Raw genomic sequence first — 19,260 nt, 5'->3', positions numbered from 1 at the left:
TTGTTCTAAACTTTAGGTGTCTTAGCTGTAGGATTTTCAAATATGCCCTTTCTCACTAAGGAAATCCTTTCCTAGTCTGCTGTGATTTTTTTTTTTTTTCACGAAGGAGAGTTTAATTTTGACGGGGCGCCTGGGTGGCTCAGTCGGTTAGGCGTCCGACTTCAGCTCAGGTCATGATCTCGCGGTCCGTGAGTTCGAGCCCCGCATCGGGCTCTGTGCTGACCACTCAGAGCCTGGAGCCTGCTTCCAATTCTGTGTCTCCCTCTCTCTCTGACCCTCTCCCATTCACGCTCTGTCTCTGTCTCAAAAATAAATAAACGTTAATTTTGTCAAAGGCTTTTCTGTACCTGTTAAGGATGATCAAATGGTTTTTCTACTTTATTTTGTTAATATAATAATTGAAACCGGTTTCTGGATATTACTCTAAACCCTGCTTTGCATTCTTGGGATAAACTCCACCTGGTTAAGACATGTTATCCTTTTTGTATATTGCTGGATTCAGTTTACTACCATTTGGTAAAAGACTATTGCGTGTACATGCATGAGGGATACATTCATGAGTGATTGTTGTCCTGTAACATCTCTGAATCTCACTGGTTGTGTCATCTTCAAAAATGAGATGGAATGTTCTTCCAAGACACGGAAAAGTTCTACTTCGGCCAATACATTTCCATTTTATTGATTTAAACAAGGTCTTTGACTATCAATTGTTATTCTGATATTAATGTTAAGTCGTATTTTTAAATGACTAAGTTGAGGTTTATGATGGTTTTTAGACTTTTAAGACCATGACCCATAGTAAAAAATAAATTTTTTTTTATTTAAAAAAAAATTTTTTTTTTAACGTTTATTTATTTTTGAGACAGAGAGAGACACAGCATGAACGGGGGAGGGGCAGAGAGAGAGGGAGACACAGAATCTGCAACAGGCTCCAGGCTCTGAGCCGTCAGCCCAGAGCCCGACGCGGGGCTCGAACTCACGGACCGTGAGATCGTGACCTGAGCTGAAGTCGGACGCTTAACCAACTGAGCCACCCAGGCGCCCCAAAAATAAATTTTATTTACATGAAAAACTAACTACAAAGTTTCACAAAACAGCGAAGCTTCAACTGGTTAACAACGCACTCTTCCATTTCTTTGTCTTTCCCTCCCTCTTTCTTTGTCCCTCCACCAGGTTTTTATTTTATTTTTAAATTTATTTCTTTTGAGAGAGAGAGAATGAGCAGGGGAGGGGCAGAAAGAGATGTGGGCAGAGGATCCAAAGTGGGCTCTGTGCTGACAGCAGTGAGCCTGATGCGGGTCTCAAACTCACGAACCGAACCGTGAGATCATGACCCGAGCAGAAGTCAGATGTTTAACCCACTGAGTTACCCAGGTGCCCCCAGGCTCTTTTTAAATCCTGGTTACAAGTCCAACTCGCTGAATGTATTTGAAGACTCACTTAGTTGCTACTTTTAGTTTGAAAGCACTACTGGAGGTGGAGAGACTCAGGGGAGAAATGGATGATTTTGGAATAAGGAGCATTTTCTAGAAATCAGAAGCCTGAGCTGCAGTGGTCAACTAAAGAGAGCTGAACGTCAAACAGGCCTAGGAGAAAAAGGTGGGCAGGCTGTGTAAGAACCACTCAGTTCCTTACACAAACAAACTTGTTAGCAGTAAGGGTTTTAAGCTAAAGAAGTGACTGAAAATTCAGAGAGGAAAAATAATTAAGTTTGAGAAGCAGTCTAAGACTCTTGAATTAGTAATGGTGGACAATTAAAATGTAGCCTCATGGTACCATGACTGTATTAAGTTTGTGAAAATCACTGAGCCATACACTGCCCATATGTGTATAACATACTTTTTTGTAAGCGATACTTCAATAAAAACGAAAAAATTCAAAATGCAGTACTCTGAGGCCAATACTGAGATGGTTGCCCTCATCATTTTTCAAGTAGGTCTTCTTTGCAAGCTGAGAGACTAGTTTTGCATGGCCTCGAGAATATGAACTAAATCATCTTAAAAAAAAAAAAAAGCTACGTAGCGACTATTTACAATACTATCTAGAAAGATGCTATTGGCGAGGATCTGAATGATTACACTTTCATAAGGTGCCCACTTAACACCTAACTGGGCTCTCCTCTCTGCCTCTGCCTGTACTCTGCACACATTAGTGAATCCAGGGGCTCTCCATTCTGCCTCTCTTGGATAATCCCTTGTCTTTGGAGACTCAGCTCATCATCTCCTCCTCCTTGAGATTTTATGTCCTCTTCTCTTCATTCATACATAGCACACTAGGCATCTCTCTACCACAGGTCCTACCTCACGATACCAGAATTCAGACATCAGCAAACTATAGTACAGGGCTGGTGCCTATTTTTGTAAATACAAATCGCACTGGAACATAGCCAGGCTCATCTGTTCATAGATTATCTATGGCTGTTTTCATGCTATGACACCAGGGTTAAGTAACTGCAACAGAAATCATGTGGCCCACAAAGCCTGAAATATTTATTAGTTGGCCCTTTACAGAAAAAGTAAGCTAACCCTTGCTGTCATTGATTGTTATTCATTTTCTATTGGCTGTGAATTCTTGAAGGCTGGGGCTATATCTTAGATCTCTGAACTGCTAAAAATCAATAGAAGGCCAAAAATCTAGCAAATACTCAACAAACAAGTGCTGAAGGCAAAAAATGGCCTTCAATTCTATATTTTTTTAATGTGGCATTTCATTTCAAAAGTTATGGCAATTAGGGGAGCCTGGGTGGCTTAGTCGGTTGAGCATCCGGCTTCAGCTCAGGTCATGATCTCACAGTCTGTGAGTTCGAGCCCCGTGTCAGGCTCTGTGCTCACAGCTCAGAGCCAGGAGTCTACTTCGGATTCTGTGTCTCCCTCTCGCTGACCCTCCCCCACTCATGCTCTGTCTCTCTCTGTCTCAGAAATAAATAAACATTAAACAAAAAATTAAAAAAAAACAAAAGTTATGGCAATTAATAACTTCTTAGATAAAAAGATTGAAAATTTTTTTTTAAGATCTATTCATTTTTTTTGAGAGACAAAGAAAGAGCACAAGCAGGGGAGGGGCAGAGAGGAAAACACAGAATCCGAAGCAGGCTCCAGGCTCTGAGCTGTCAACACAGAGCCCGACCCAGGGTTCGAATTCATGGATCACAAGATCATGACCTGAGCCAAAGTCAGCCACTTAACCGACTAAACCACCCAGGCGCTCCTAGATAAAAATATTTTTTAATGGAAATAAAATATAATCTTCTAGTCTGAAGATAATTATGCACGTGTCTTTATAAATCCAGCTGTAATAGGTTAAGAGATAAATACACTAAATTAGGTTACAGGTTGTGCCAAGAGTTTGGGTATAGTCATACTATTATTTGTGAACAGTTGCATAATAATTTTTAAAGGCAATTACTTTTGGGGTGTCCATAGCCCTGAAATGTCAAGCCTAATTACAATGTTCAAAGGATAGCCAACATCATTTTATTTTATGAGGTATAACTATATCAGAATTTTAAAACTTAGGTGAGTATAAGACCCTTCATTATCTTATTCCAACAATGTTTTTAAAAAAATGAAATATAATTAACATACAATGTTATATTAACTTAGTGCTCACCATGGTAAGACAGTTACCATCTGTCAATGTTATTACAATATTATTGACTAAATTCCCTATGCCATACTTTTCATCCCTGTGACTTATTTTATGACTGGAAACTTGTACCTCTAAATCCCCTTTACCTATTTCACCCATCACCCCAGTCACTTTCCGGCTGGCAACTACTAGTTTGTTCTTTGCATTTAAGAGTCTGTTTGGGTTCTTTCGGGGGTTGGGCGGGGGGGAGGGGGCAGCACCTGGGTGGCTTAGTTGGTTGAGCATTTGACTCAAGTTCAGCTTAGGTCACGATCCCAGAGTCATGGGATTGAGTCCCACCATCAGGCTCTGTGCTGAGTGTGGAGTGTGCTTAAGATTCTCTCTCCCTCTTTCCCTCTTCTCTGCTTGCACTCTCTAAAAATAAGAAGTTTTTTTTTGGTTTGTTTTTTAGATTCTACATATAAATGAAATCATGTTGTATTGTCTTTCTGTCTGATATAGTTCACTTAGTAGAATACCCTCCAGATCCATCCACATTGTTGCAAATGGCAAAATCTTATTCTTTTGTATGGCTGAGTAATATTCCATCACACACACACACACACACACACAAACACACACACACACACACACAATCTTTTTTATCCATTCATCTATCAATAGACACTTGGGTTGTTTCCATATCTTGGCTATTGTAAATAATGCTGCAAAAACCATAACGGTGCATGTATCTTTTTGATTTAGTTTTCTTTAGGTCAATAACCAGTAGTGGAATTACTAGATCATATAGTATTCCTATTTTTAATTTTTCAAGTAACCTCCATACTGTTTTCCACAGTGGCTGCACCAATTTACATTCCTACCAACAGTATACGAGGGCTCCTTTTTCTCCACATCCTCACCAACATTGTCTTTTGATTATCTTTTTGATTCTAGCCATTTTGACAAGTGTAAGGTGCCAACAATGCTTTCTTAAAATAATTTTGGAACTTTTCTTTTGTTACTGCTTAAGAGTCAAGTTTATGAATCCTAATAAAACTGTCTTTATAGTTATCACCTGTTTTTGATATAAAATAGTAGTGAATAAATTGATCAGCTATCTTATTGTGCAGATTGGCATTGAATACATTTTGTATTTCCCCAAACCAAAACAACTTTCAAGGAAAATCTTGCTGCCACTGATGATACTCATCTAAACGTGCCACACACTCTGGAAGTAAATTAGAGAAAGATTTCCAACATTTTTTGAGCAATCACTTTTATAAGCACCTAATTTCATGGTTATAATTTTGAAGGGGTTAATACTTATTTTGATGTAAAAATTTAGCAAATAAGTAAAATATCAGCAACATATAGTAAATATTGCTTGAAATAAATGTGCTATTGATTGAGCTTCTCATAAAAGATCTGAATGCTTATCATTCACGTGGAATTTAGCTTTATATAAAAACATGAAATACTTATTGGAATATATACAATGGTAGGCATTATTGGTTTTATTTGCAAACATTAACCAAAAAACAACCTTTTTCATAAACCCTTTTCAAAGTGAATGATAATCACCTTATTGGTACATACACAAATTAGTAATGGAATCCAGATACTGAATATCAATACACTCATTCTTCCTTCTACTCTGGACATGAAACTGAACCTAACAAAAACTGGGATCTCAAAATAGTTTAATTTTAACTTAATTAAAATATATTAAGTTGTATCTATATGTTATTCATGAATGAGCTTTCAGGTTAGTATGTCTGATTACTCAGGACACCGGCTGGTAATTGATTAGCCTGAGACTTGTTCCACATCATACTCCTTGCTGCAAAGTACGCAAACCAATGGTGTTATCCCTGCATGTTGCACATCAGACACATATTTCTCATGCCACTAAGAAAGTGTTCTGCAAATCATTATGGGCTTCTTCCTCTAGATATTTATATAGGAATCTTTCCAGTAAGTTCCATCTGTATGATTTGTAGCCTGTAGCCGTCCTTTGTCACAGACATTCATTGCATTAAAGGTAACAGAATCAATTCACCCTTTAAGGAGATTCGTTGAAGCTCCTTCTTCAGATTAATATGTACTTCTACAAAAGAAACAAATTTTCAGGTAATCTGGCTTTTTTTTTTTTTTTTTGAAGTGATCTCCAGTTTTCATTTTGGCCTTTGTTGTTTTTAATTTCCTAACATTTACTCATGCCTTGCAATATTTATAGATCTCTATTATATAGTTTTTTATTTCTGGCAAAGACAAATAGTTATTACACCTGATGTGTTTTCAGTAATAAGGGCAGAATAGCTTCTGCTTATTGGTGACATGTTCTGTTTCTCATGTAAAAGAGAAAACTCGATCACAATCAAATGTATAAAGCTGACGCTTTAAAGGGATGTTAGTTAACGTATCTTTGGTCAAAATATTACTGTGCTTTTAAAAGGAAAAAAATCTCTTTTTATAAGAACTCTTCAGCAGATAAACGCTGCAATGGTGATTTTAAATTCCTCGCGACGTACCCCATGTAGCACAGCATCATCATTAAGAGGGTAGGCCTAATTTTTTCCCGTGCTGATAGTGCTCTTGCAAACATGGTGAACATTCCCAAAACACGCTGGACTTGCTGCAAGAGGTGCGGCAGGCACTAACCCCACAAAGTGACACAGTACAAGAAAGGCAAAGGTTCTCTTTACGCCCAGGGCAAGTGGCATGATGACAGGAAGCAGAGCGGCTATGGTGGGCAGACTAAGCCGATTTTCTGGAAAAAGGGTAAAAGTACAAAGAAGCTTGTGCAGAGGCTTGGATGTGTTGAGTCCAACTGCAGATCTAAGAAAATGCTGGCTGTTAAGAGGGGCAAGCATTCCGAACTGGGAGGCGATTCCAAGAGAAAGGGCCACGTGGTCCAGTTCTAAGCTTCATATTTTGTTATATTATGAAGAGAATCAAATCATGAGGTTACATTCGCTTCATTTGGTTGCAATTAGCCTTTTAAGAGGAAAGTAAACTAGTGCCATCAGTTAAATTCTCCCTGTGGGGAAATTTATGCTAAAAAAAAAAGTGTAGGGTTCAGAGTAAAGACTGTGTTCAAATCCTGATCCTGACACTTACTGGCTGAGTACCTTGGACAAGTCGTTCAATTCCCTTGTGGCTTAATGTCCTCGTTTGCAAAACAGTATCTGTCTCAGAGGGTTGTTGTGATAATTAGACAATATATCTGAAGAGCTTCACATTAACACCTGGCATATGCTAAGTGCTCAGTAAATATCCAGGAACATAGGTATATATCAAATGGAATTTGGGAGATTCATTTTTAAACATCTTATGTTACATAGTTGACCTGAATATTGGTCAGAAACAATAGGAGTAATAAAACAATGTGGGGGGCAGGGAGGGAGAAAAAGTAGAGATCAGATACTTTAGCAGAAAGACTAAGAAGTAGAAGAGACAGATACCAGTCCACAATCATCCATGTTTCAGAATCCTGAGGATAAAGTTTAAGAGTTTTAAAGAGACAGAACAAGAGTTAATTAAATATAACAGATTTACCTTCCTTTTATTTAAACTTAGAGCAAAATGACAAAACCATAAGATGATTGTATTTCTCTAAAAAATCTGATATGTGGCATTCACTGACAAATTAGTAAAATAATCTACATTGAGCCATTTCTGGTAACAGTTCCGATGACTATCCTAACAGTTATGAATAATGTATCAGGTTTATATTTAGGTTTTTGACCCCATAGCCTGCCTTCCTCAATGTACCAATTCTCATGTTCCAAAAAATTACGGTGGCTTCAAATCTAGCCCCACAGTAAGCAAGCACTGAAGTCCTCCATAAACCATCTTCTTAAAACTTGTTTCTGTAGAAAGACAGTCTTCTCATACGAATGCTGATCTAATTCCAGTGATTTTAGAGCTATAATTATAGAAAAATATGTGAGAGATTCCTTTTTACATTAATTAGTTTTAATAATGCTTATTAAAGTACCCTGGCACTTGGTTAACACAGTACACTGAGCTCTGAAAAAATATCTGTTAATTATCATAATTATAAGGTCCACAGAAGAACTAAACTATAGGCTGTGGTAAACATGTACACAAACTCCTTTCTTGAAGTTGGGAGAAAAGTTGATTTGATCTACAAAAAGAAAAAGAGGAAAAGGGTGGGGGAAGAAAATGATAAAGTAGCAGAAAATAAAGCAATGTGAGCAAGCTCACCAGAGTGCAGAGACATGTGGGAAATTTGGAGATTAAAAGTTTGAAGTTAGTATGATGGTTAAGCTACTTCAAGAAATGTTCACAGAATCGGGTATTAATATTTTACTTTTTAAAAAGAATGATGGGGGTGGCACCTGGGTGATTCAGTCGGTTAAGCGTCTGACTTCGGCTCAGGTCATGATCTCACACTTCGTGAGTTCGAGTCCCGCATTGGGCTCTGGGCTGACACCTCGGAGCCTGGGGCCTGCCTGCTTGGGGATTCTGTGCCTCCTTCTCTCTCTGCCCCTCCCCCACTCATGCTCTGTCTCTGTCTCATAAATACACTAAAATAAAAATTTTTAAAAAATGACAGGGACTTCTGGAGCTGGCTAAGACAGAGTAAACCTATTATAGCCTCAGTTACACAATGATTACTACAAAAATGGAACAAAACACACAAAGAACAACTACCTAAGGACTAACAAATGTAAACAATAGCAAGAGGAGAGAGGGCAGCAAAAACTTCAAAAGAAACCTTGTCTTTCTGGCCAGAGGACCAGGGAAAGGGGCTGCTGAGAGGTGTTGGTACGGAGGGAAACCACCCCTCGTTTTTCTTTCCCAGCCCTACCTTGAAGGTGGTCCCAGTTGCAGAACGGCATGGCAGCAAGCCAGGTAGTTACAAGCCCCAGAAAAACCACATCTTTCTGGCAGGAGTGGTCTGAAGAGCATGGGGGGGGCGGGAGATTTGGCTATTCTGTTCTCTCTTTTCTCCTGCCACTTTGGCCTGAAGGTGTCCCAAGTTACACAGAAGTGTGCAGTGACAGCAGAGGCAGCTAAAACTCCTAGAAAAACTCCATCTTTCTGGCCAGAGAATGAAGTAAATGGGCCCCTGGAAGCCAGGGAGTGTGAGAGGAATCTGGGAGAGGAAAGAGCTAAGAAGGGTTCCCTTCACAGTGTGTATAAAGGCACAAGTCCCAGACTCACCCCTGAGCTCTGCAGGGATGGGACATACCCAAAGCAGCATTACAAAGGCTTTGAAAACTGAACTAAAATTAAAACCATCACCCGAAAAGGCACCACTGGTTTCACAGTCTGAAACCAACCAGGCTAAGTGACTGCTAAAACAAAAGAATTACATATTCTCTAGAGGATTTTGAAAGGACTCAAAGTCCCAAAATATATTATTAAAAATGTCTAGAATACAACCCAAACTTGTTTGACATACAAAGAAACAGAAAAATTTCACCAATTATGAAGGGAAAAAACAATCAACCCAACTCCAAGACAACTCAGATACTGGAATACTCAAGACTTTAAAGCAGCTATTATAACTACACTTTCATCGGTAAAGGTAAAAAAACACTTCAAATGAATGAATGTCATTTGAAGAAATAGAAACTATAAAAAGAAACCAAGTAGAAATCTTAAAACTGACAAATATAATATTTGAAACAGTACGTTCACTGGATGGCTCAACAGAAGAGTGGTGATCACAAAGGAAAGAATCAGTACCCTTGATTACAATGGCAGAATTCAATAGTATCAATAGAGACCACATGACTCACAAAGTCTGAAATATTTACTGTCTGACCCATTACAGAAAAAGTTTGCTGACCCCTGGTCTAAATACACCAATTAGAAGACAGACAAATTGTCAAATCAGATTTTAAAAAATATAATTCAAATATATGCTCTTTACAATAAATCCAATTTAAAAATAGTGAATGATATACGTTAAAAGTAAAAGGATGGGCGCCTGGGTGGCTCAGTCGGTTGAGCGTCCGACTTCAGCTCAGGTCACGATCTCACGGTCCGTGAGTTCGAGCCCCGCGTCGGGCTCTGGGCTGACGGCTCAGAGCCTGGAGCCTGCTTCCGATTCTGTGTCTCCCTCTAACTCTGCCCCTCCCCCGTTCATGCTCTGTCTCTCTCTGTCCCAAAAATAAATAAACGTTAAAAAAATTAAAAGTAAAAGGATGAAAAAAGATATACCATGTAAACACTACTCAAAAGGAACCTGGCTGGAGTGGCTTTGTTAATATCAAATAAAGCAGACTTGAGAACAAGAAACATTTATCAGGAATAAATAGGGACATAATAATGAAAAAAGGTCAACTCACCAATAAGACCTAGAAATCCTAAATGTGTAGTAGGTACCTGACCAAAAAGCTTTAATATGTATAAGGCAAAACAGAAATCAACAAAATATAAAGCAGAAAAAAAATGAAATCAAACATGGTTCTTTGGGGCAAAAAAATTTAATGAAGACATTAGAAAAAAAGGTTACTATGAACAACTATGAGTAATTTTTAAAAAATTCTTTAATGTTTATTTATTTTTGACAGAGAGAGAGAGAGAGAGAGAGACAGAGCATGAGTGGGGAGGAGGGGCAGAGAGAGGGAGACACAGAATCCGAAGCAGGCTCAGGCTCCAAGCTGTCAGCACAGAGCCCGATGAGGGGCTCGAACCCACGGACCGCGAGATCATGACCTGAGCCGAAGTCGGACGCTCAACCGACACAGCCACCCAGACGCCCCTGACTAATTCTTTAACTTAGAAAAAATGGGTAATTTGAATGGTCTTATGTCTATTAAATAAACTGAATTCATAGCTAAAAACCTTCCAAAGTAGAAAACTCTAGGCCTAGATAGTATCACTGGTAAATTCTAGCAAACATTTAAGAAAGAAATATTTTTTGCTTTTTTACAGACTTCCAAAATGCAGAAGAGGCAACACTTTCCAACCCTAAGAGACCAGCGTTACTCTGACAACAAAACCATACAAAGACATTTTAAGAAAGAAAAACCACAGGCCAATCGTCCTCCTGAACAAAGATACAGATACCCTCAACAAGATATCAGCAGATTGAATCCAGTGATGATAATCTACTAACAATCAAGGGGGGTGGTATACACAAGTCTAGTTCAACATTTGAATATCACTGTAATTCACAACATTAAGAGACTAGATAAACACTTGCAACAAACTAGGAATAAAAGGAGAAACTTCCTTCCTTTTTTTTTTTTTTTAACATTTATTCATTTTTTGAGAGACAGCACAAACGGGAGAGGGGCAGAGAGAGAGGGAGACACAGAATCTGGAGCAGGCTCCAGGCTCTGAGCTGTTGCACAGAGACCGACATGGGGCTCTAACTCACGAACTGTGAGATCATGACCTGACCCAAAGTGGGGCGCTCAACCGAGCCACCCAGGTGCCCCAAAAGGAGAAACTTTCTTAACTTGAAAAGGAAGTCTTTAAAAAAACCTATAGCTAACACTATACTTTTTAAAAAAAATTTTTTTAGTATTTTTTTTTTTATTTTTGAGACAGAGAGAGACAGAGCATAAGCAGGGGAGGGGCAGAGAGAGGGGGAGGCACAGAATCTGAAGTGGGCTCCAGGATCTGAGCAGTCAGCACAGAGCCTGACGCAGGGCTCAAACTCACGGAGTGTGAGATCATGGCCTGAGCTGAAGTCGGACGCTCAACTGACGGAGCCACCCAGGTGCCCCAAGCTATCACTATACTTAATGGTGAAAGACTGAATGAGAATAAGGCAAGGCTGACTACTTTCATTCCTAGTAAACCTCATACTAGATAGTCTAGCCAGTGCAATAAGAAAAGGAAAAAAAAAATTTAAAAGACTATTGGAAAGATAAACATTAAAGTGTTTCTGGAAAGGAAAACAATAAACTGTCTCTATTCATAGACGATGCGATTGTTTAGCAAATCCCAAAGAATCTACAAAAAAACTCCTATAACAAGTTAGGTTTAGCAAATTTCTATATACTAGAATACTGGAAATCAAAATATTTTTATGGTACCATTTACAATCATACTAAAAACATGAATTATTGAGGTATAAATCTAACAAAATACCTGCAGATCTGTATGCTAAAAACCACAATACTGGGGGTACCTGGCTGGCTCGTTGGCGGAGCATGCAACTCTTGATCTCAGGGCTTTGAGTTCGAGCTCCATGCTGGGTGTAGAGATTACTTATAAAACAAACAACCAACCCCCCCCCCCCCCAAAAAAAAACCCCAAAACAAAAACAAAAAACAAAAAAAACATACAAAACAGGGGCACCTGCGTGGCTCTGTTGGCTAAGTGTCCGACTTCAGCTCGGGTCGTGATCTCAGTTCAAGCCCCGCATCGGGCTCTGTGCTGACAACCTGGAGCCTGCTTCGAGTTCTGTGTCTCCCTCTCTCTCTGAACCTCCCCCACTCACACTCTGCTTCTCTCTCTCTCTCTCTCATTCTCTCAAAAATAAATAAACATTAAAAAAAAATAAAATAAATAAAACAAAAACGGGCACCTGGGTGGCTCAGTTGGTTAAGCGGCCGACTTCAGCTCAGGTCATGATCTTGCGGTTTGGGAATATGAGCCCCGCATCAGGCTCTGTGCTGACAGCTCGGAGCCTGGAGTCTGTTTTGGATTCTGTGTCTCCCTCTCTCTCTGCCCCTACCCTGCTCACACTATCTCTCTCTCTCTCTCTCTCTCTCAAAAATGAATAAAATGTTTAAAAAAATAAAAAAAAAACAAAAACAAAAAACTGTAACACTGATGAAAGAAATCAAAGGCCTAAAAAAATATGGAGATCTATACTGCATTCACGAATTGGAAAATACAGTATTTTTAAGATGTCAACTCTCCCCAAATTAAGCTTAGATTCAACTCAGAGTCTCACCATATTTTGTAGATACTGACAAGCTGATTCTAAAATTATTTAGAAAGGCAAAGGAACTAGTTTAACCAAAACAATTCTGAAAAATAAGAACAAAGTTAGAAGGACTCCACTATCTGATGTCAAGATTTGCTATAAAGTTATAGTCATCAAGACAATGCTGTATTGGCAAAGGAAAGACATGTAGATCAACTGAACAGAATAGAGAGTACAAAAATAGACCAACACAAGTGCGGTCAATTGATTTTTGACAAAGCTGCAAAGACAATTCAATAGAGAAGGAATAATCTTTTCAACAAATGGTGTTGGAACTACTGGACATCCATCCATATCCAAAAAAATAAACCTTCACACCATATTCAGAATTAACTCAAAATGGATCATGGATCTAAGTGTAAAACCTAAAATTATAAAACTTCTAGAAGAAAACCAAAGAGAAAATCTTTGTGAACTTGGGTTTAGCAAAGGGATTTTAGATATGACTCCAAAGCATAATTCATGAAAGAAGGAATTGATAAATTGGGCTTCATCAAAATTAGAAACTACTCTGTGAATGATACTGTTAACAGAATGAAAAAATAAGCCAATGAGTAGGAGAAAATATTTGCAGATCACCTATCTGATAAAAGACTTGTATCCAGAGAATGCCTGGTAGCTCAGTCAGTAGAACATGTGACTCTTTCATCTTGGGGTCGTGAGTTTGAGCCCCACATTGGGCCTAGGGCTTACTTAAAAAAGCAAAAAACAAAAAAATAACAACTTGTGTTTAGAATATATAAAGAACTCTCAAAAATCAATAATAAGAAAATTAATTAATTAATTTGAGACACACAGAAAGAGAGAGAGAGAAAGAGACAGTATGAGCAGGTAGAGGGGCAGAGAGAGAGAGAAAAGAATCTTAAGCAGGCTCCAAGCTCAGTGCAGGGCCCAAAGCATGGCTCGATCCCATGATCCTGGGATCATGACCTGAGCCAAAATCAAGAGTCTTAGACACTCAACTGACTGAGCTACCCAGGCACCCCAGAAAACACAATTTAAAAAATAGGCAAAAATTTGAATCATAAAGAACACATAATAAAGATAAGCAGATGAAAAAGTGTTTAACATCATTAGCCATTGGGGCATCCAATTCACAAACTACTAAGGGTGTGTTCAATGTCAAAGATGTCAGAAGAGAAGTTTTAAGAATTCTTCTCAGGGTAGAATTGTATGGCAAATATGAACTATGTTCAGGAAAAAAAACCCCACTAGGCTTCTCCTTTCAACTCTCCACGTCAACAACATCTCTCAAAGAAGGCCCTCTTCTCTCTCTCTCACCCTCAAGAATATCTTCATAAAGTGCATGTACTCCTTCAGGCACGATGACCGCCAGCGCAGTTCCACAGAGAAGACCAGCACCCAGAACAGTCACCAGCTTTAGTCGCTCCTGGAAAGAAAACATAAGAAACTGTTGAAAAGAGGGGTGCCTGGCTGGCTCAGTCAGTTAAGCGTCCGACTTTGGGTCAGGTCATGATCTCGTGGCTCATGGGTTTGAGCCCCCATCGGGCTCTGTGCTGACAGCTCAGAGCCTGGAGCCTGCTTTGGATTCTGTGTCTCTCCCTCTCTCTGCTCTTCTCCCACTTATGCTCTGTCTCTCTCTGTCTCTCAAAAATTAAATAAAAAAAAACAAAATAAAAACCCCCACTATGATTCTATTCATGGATATAGAAACTCATGATGTACTGCCATGAGGAAAAAGCTGATGGCAGACAATATGCAACGATAATCTCCTATTTGTAATGCAAGTATACATAAGTAGAGTTAAGTATAAATTAAACATTAACAAATTTTTGACTTTATACTTTATAAACATAATATGTAACATACAATTTGTAAAACGTATTCATAATTGAGCTGCAACGAACACGTAGTACGATGAAAAAAATGTGCTTAATTAATTCAGTACTAAAATGTTCTATGGATATGACTCAAATACCAAAAGCTGTAGATATTTAATGTATACAACTTGATGTGTATGGAGATACGCATATACCTGTGAAACCATCATCACAATCAATGCCATAAATGATCTACGGTTTTAATCCAACCTAATCTCGATTTTTTTCTTTCCACCCAGTTTTCTTTGAGAGATTGCCTCCCAACATACAAGATATGTAAGATTACATTTCAAAGTGTCTTGAAGCAGTGGTGTGCCCTATATGGCTTCCTGGAGTCTTAGCAGTATGAAAAATGATTTAAAAAACTAAAAGGGGGTAGTATGTATGTTGTTCATGAAAATGTTTTAATAATTAGTGGTGTGTCATGTACATGCTTCACTTTTCTGTTTTAGTTTCCTTTATGAGGTGAAGAAAAATAACCATCTGTATTATCTCTGTTCTCCTACTAAACCTGTGACTCTGAGGTTAGGGGGACAAACATATGCACGTACAGACGTATACATACTGTGTCTGTGGGAAAATGGGTTCTTAGTTGAAAGGCTGGTTGAAGCATTAAGGCTCCTTCCTTGTTTGGGAGGAAGGAAGGAATCTACATCTCGTTGTGTCTCCAGTGAAAACGGGGAAACTACAGTTGCAATGTCAGCACCAGCTAATACCTGCTATGTAGCAAGAGGGGAAACCCCCTGCTTCCCAGCACACAGGCCAGGTGGGTCCTTCATACATTCAGGATGGCCGTTATTAGCTACTTATAGATACAGCATTCTGAATGCATCCAGTAGTAGGGGGCACTGGCTTGGGAGGCAGAAAATGGCCCCATGTCCAAACTGGTTCATAATTCAGTACCTCAGCTTTTCTTCTGTAAAATAAGAACAGTTGTACATGTCTTATATAGGAGGCAACAGGAGAAAGTGACTGAAGCATTTTGGAAAAATGACACCAAACAACTGGTGTTACTATTTTAATATTTAATACTGAGCTATTCTAAGAGTTTTTGTCTTTTACAAGTTACTAAGCTCATCAAAGCACTGTTAATCACAGCATTCATTTGAGACAAACTGTCAGAGCACAGAGAACACAAGACAGAAAAACAGCTCTATTCTGTGTAGAAGGGGACATGGTATGTGAGTCAGTCTTCTCATTTTCTCCAACAAATTCTTAAAAGTCACCTTTGTTTTTTAAAAAAGGTTCATGAATGTAAAGTTTTACTTCTAAGGAAGGACAAGAATAATGGTAAACTGAACTGCACTGAGCACACCATTTCATTTTAGGGACTTGCTTTCAGAACTCCACGAATCAAACTAGCGAATACATTGCTTGGGGAAGAAAACTGTCCTGTCAGCATCTTGACGTTGACCATGGTTGACTCTGGGAAATGGAAATGAAAGACGCCCCTGTAGTGCAAATTAAGGGAAGATGAGAAGAAATGAAACTGATGTACTTAAAAGAGCTGATCGCCCTCAAGAATTACTTGGGTGGCAGCTCACATCATACATAAAAATTGATTCCTGATGGATTATACCTTAATATAAAATCTAGCACTCAGAAACTTTTAGAAGGAAGAATATCTGTGCAGTTTTGGTGTTGGCAAAATTTTCTTATCAAGGACACAAAAAAATTCCACATCAGAACTTAAAACATTTGCTGACCCACTAAGAAAATGAACAGACAAGCTATATACAGGAAGAAAATAGCTACAATACATACACCTGTAACAGACGCTGTGGGAACACTGTCCACATCAACCTCCTTCAGGTTGGAGACACCTGTTCCCCTAGCCACGGGGAGTGTTGCAGTCTGATGAGACAGCTGAGTCCCTGTGAGGACCTGACCTTGGGCCAAAGAGTACTGACGAACCCCTCCCAGGGCAGTCCATATCCCATGACGAGTCCACTGGGTTGTATGGAGGGAGGTACAGAGCCAGGTCTCCTTGTCTCCATTCAGGAAGTCTCTGAAGGGCCATCCAGCTTCAGAGCCTGCTGCAAGGTGAGCTGAGGCCTCTAATATAACCGAATAACAGTTCAACTTCTCCATCTGCTTAATCCTGCTCGTTCTTCCCCAGGTGTTATTCCCCACAGTATTCCCCAATAAACTTCCTGTGTGCAAATCTCCTCCTCAGAGTCTGTTTTCTGGGGAACCCAACCTAAGATACTGATAAAGAACTTCCACAACTCAGTAACAGGCAAAAGCAAACAAAAAAACCCACACAACAAAAAATGGGTAAAACACTGAACAGCCACTTCACCAAAGATATAGGGATGTCCAATAAGCCCATGAAAGAGTACTCAACATCTTTAGTCACCAGGAAAATGCAAATCTAAATTACAAGATACCTCTTTCCAGCCACTAAAATGGCTCAAATTAAAGGCTGACAAACCTAAGTAATGGCAAAGACACAGAGCAACTGGAAGACTCACGTGTTGCTGGTGGGTCCATAAAATGGTACAACCACTTTGGAAAACCATTAGTCTCATATCAAGTTAAACCAACAATTTCACTTTGGGTATTTTCCAGGAGACATAACAATGTTCACAAAAAAACCTGTGCAAGAATGTTCATAGACGCTTTCTCAATACTAGGCACAATCTGGATCAGATGTCCATCGATAGGGGAATGTATAAACTAACTGTGATATATTCATACGATGGAACTCAGTAACAAAAAGGAATAAACTACCGCTACATACAGCAACCTGAATGAATTTCAAAAACATGTCCTGATGTTTGAATGAAAGAAGCCTTACACAAGAGTTACTTACTGAGCCTATTTATATGAAATTCAAAAGCAGGCCAAACTAAGCCTTGGCAAAAGAAATCACAACAGTGGTTGCCCCTAGCAGATGGGGGTTACTGGGAAAATACAGTGGCAGGAGGGATTAACTAGAAAATGGCACCAGGTTATTTCTTTTTTAGGATGATGGAAAGGTTCTAAATCTTGACTGGAATGTTAGGTACATTTGTTCACATTTGCCAAAATTCATCGAACTATTAAGATTGGTACCTTTTACTCTACAAAATTACAGATCTATAAAAATTACCTAGGTAGTAATTTACTCAGCCAGGATCCTTGAAAGGATTCATTTTAGAACCATTCAATTTTAACAAAGCTTCTTCATGGCAACTCTCTGAAACCAAACTCAGAGTCTATGTGGGATACTAAAAGGCATTTCCAAATTTTTTTCTTTTTCTTTTTTTTGAAATTTATTTATTTTGAGACAGAGACAGCAGGGAGGGGCAGAGAGAGAGGGAGGGAGGGAGGGAGGGAGGGAGAGAGAGAGGGGGAGAGAGAGAGAGAGAGAGAGAGAGAGAGAGAAGGAATCCCAAGCAGGCTCCTCACTGCCAGTGCAGAGCCAGACATGGGGCTGGGACTCACAAAACTGTGAGATCATGACCTAGGCGAAAACCAAGAGTTGGACACTCAACTGACTAAGCCACCCAGGCACGTCCCCAAAATTTTTTCTTAAACAATTCATCTGTCATTCAAACATTTCTTAAAAATCATTCATCACAATTTTATGTCAATGACTGCATGGAAAACCCAGTAGTATTCACAATTCTGGACCAATCCACAAATTTACTAGGCATTTACCAAGTGCTTTAAAATATTCTACATTGGCTCATATGAAGTACTACATTGAGACAAGTTATAAAAAGCAGGAGCAGAGGTGAGTTCTTGAGGCTCGCATACTACAAAATTAAGACGCAGGTGAAATTTAAGATAACTGAGGGATACATGCCATCCAGAAGAACTTAGATATCTATGGGCATGAAGAAAAAGACCTTCAAATCAATAAAGTAAACAAAGAATTCTCCTAAAATGTTGCCTTTTAAATTTTAACCTATTTAAAATAATCTAATGCGGGCCGCCTGGGTGGCTCAGTTGGTTAAGCCTCTGACTCTTGATTTTAGCTCTGGTCATGATCTCACATTTTCTTGAGTTTGAGCCCATGTCTGGCTGTTTGCTGGCAGTTCAGAGCTTGCCTAAGATTCTCTCTCTTCCCTACTCTCTCTGCCCCTCCCCAACCTGTGCTTTCTCTGTCTCTCAAAATAAACAAACTTTAAAAAAATAAAATAATCTTGGGAATGCAAGCTGGTGCAGCCATTCTGGAAAACAGTATGGAGGTTCCTCAAAAAACTAAAAATAGAACTACCCTATGACCCAGCAATTGCACCACTAGGCATTTATCCATGGGATACAGGTGTGCTGTTTCATAGGGACACATGCACCCCCACGTTTATAGCAGCACTATCAACAATAGCCAAAGTATGGAAAGAGCCCAAATGTCCAATGATGGATGAATGGATAAAGAAGATGTGGTATGTGTGTACACACACACACACACACACACACACACACACAGTGGAGTATTACTCAGCAATCAAAAAGAATGAAATCTTGCCATTTGCAACTACGTAGATGGAACTGGAGGGTATTATGCTAAGTGAAATTTGTCAGAGAAAGATAAAAATCATATGACTTCACTCATGAGGATTTTAAGAGACAAAACAGATGAACATAAGGGAAGGGAAACAAAAATAATATAAAAACATGGAGGGGGACAACACAGAAGAGACTCATAAATATGGAGAACAAACTGAGGGTTACTGGAGGGGTTGTGGGAGGGGGGATGAGCTAAATGGGTAAGGGGCACTAAGGAATCTACTCCTGAAAACACTGTTGCACTATATGCTAACCCTAATTTGGATGTAAATTTTACATTTTTTTTTTTAACGTTTATTTATTTTTGAGACAGAGAGAGACAGAGCATGAATGGGGGAGGGTCAGAGAGAGAGAGACACAGAATCTGAAACAGGCTCCAGGCTCTGAGCTGTCAGCACAGAGCCCGACGCGAGGCTCGAACTCACG

At 39.2% G+C, this 19,260-nt stretch overlaps 1 protein-coding gene and 1 pseudogene across 7 annotated transcripts in view; one reads left to right on the top strand and one right to left on the bottom strand.

The window, feature by feature from the left end:
* SLC39A9 (solute carrier family 39 member 9) overlaps window positions 1-19,260 on the bottom strand; it is a 52,342-nt gene that overhangs the window by 17,555 nt on the left and 15,527 nt on the right. For all 7 annotated transcript variants that reach the window (XR_006203924.1, XR_006203925.1, XR_006203926.1 and 4 more), the window contains exon 2: window positions 13,778-13,886. Coding sequence is in view for 4 of the 7 variants with exons in the window: in XM_042943614.1 (XP_042799548.1) it covers window positions 13,778-13,886 (109 nt within the window). In the remaining 3 variants the exon portion in view is untranslated. The remainder of the gene's footprint in view (window positions 1-13,777; window positions 13,887-19,260) is intronic.
* On the top strand, window positions 6,055-6,549 carry LOC122222872 (annotated as a pseudogene).

The sequence above is a fragment of the Panthera leo genome, chromosome B3, assembly GCF_018350215.1.
Source record: "Panthera leo isolate Ple1 chromosome B3, P.leo_Ple1_pat1.1, whole genome shotgun sequence".
Classification (NCBI taxonomy): Eukaryota; Metazoa; Chordata; class Mammalia; order Carnivora; family Felidae; genus Panthera; species Panthera leo.
This window is presented reverse-complemented; position numbering and strand designations above follow the sequence as displayed.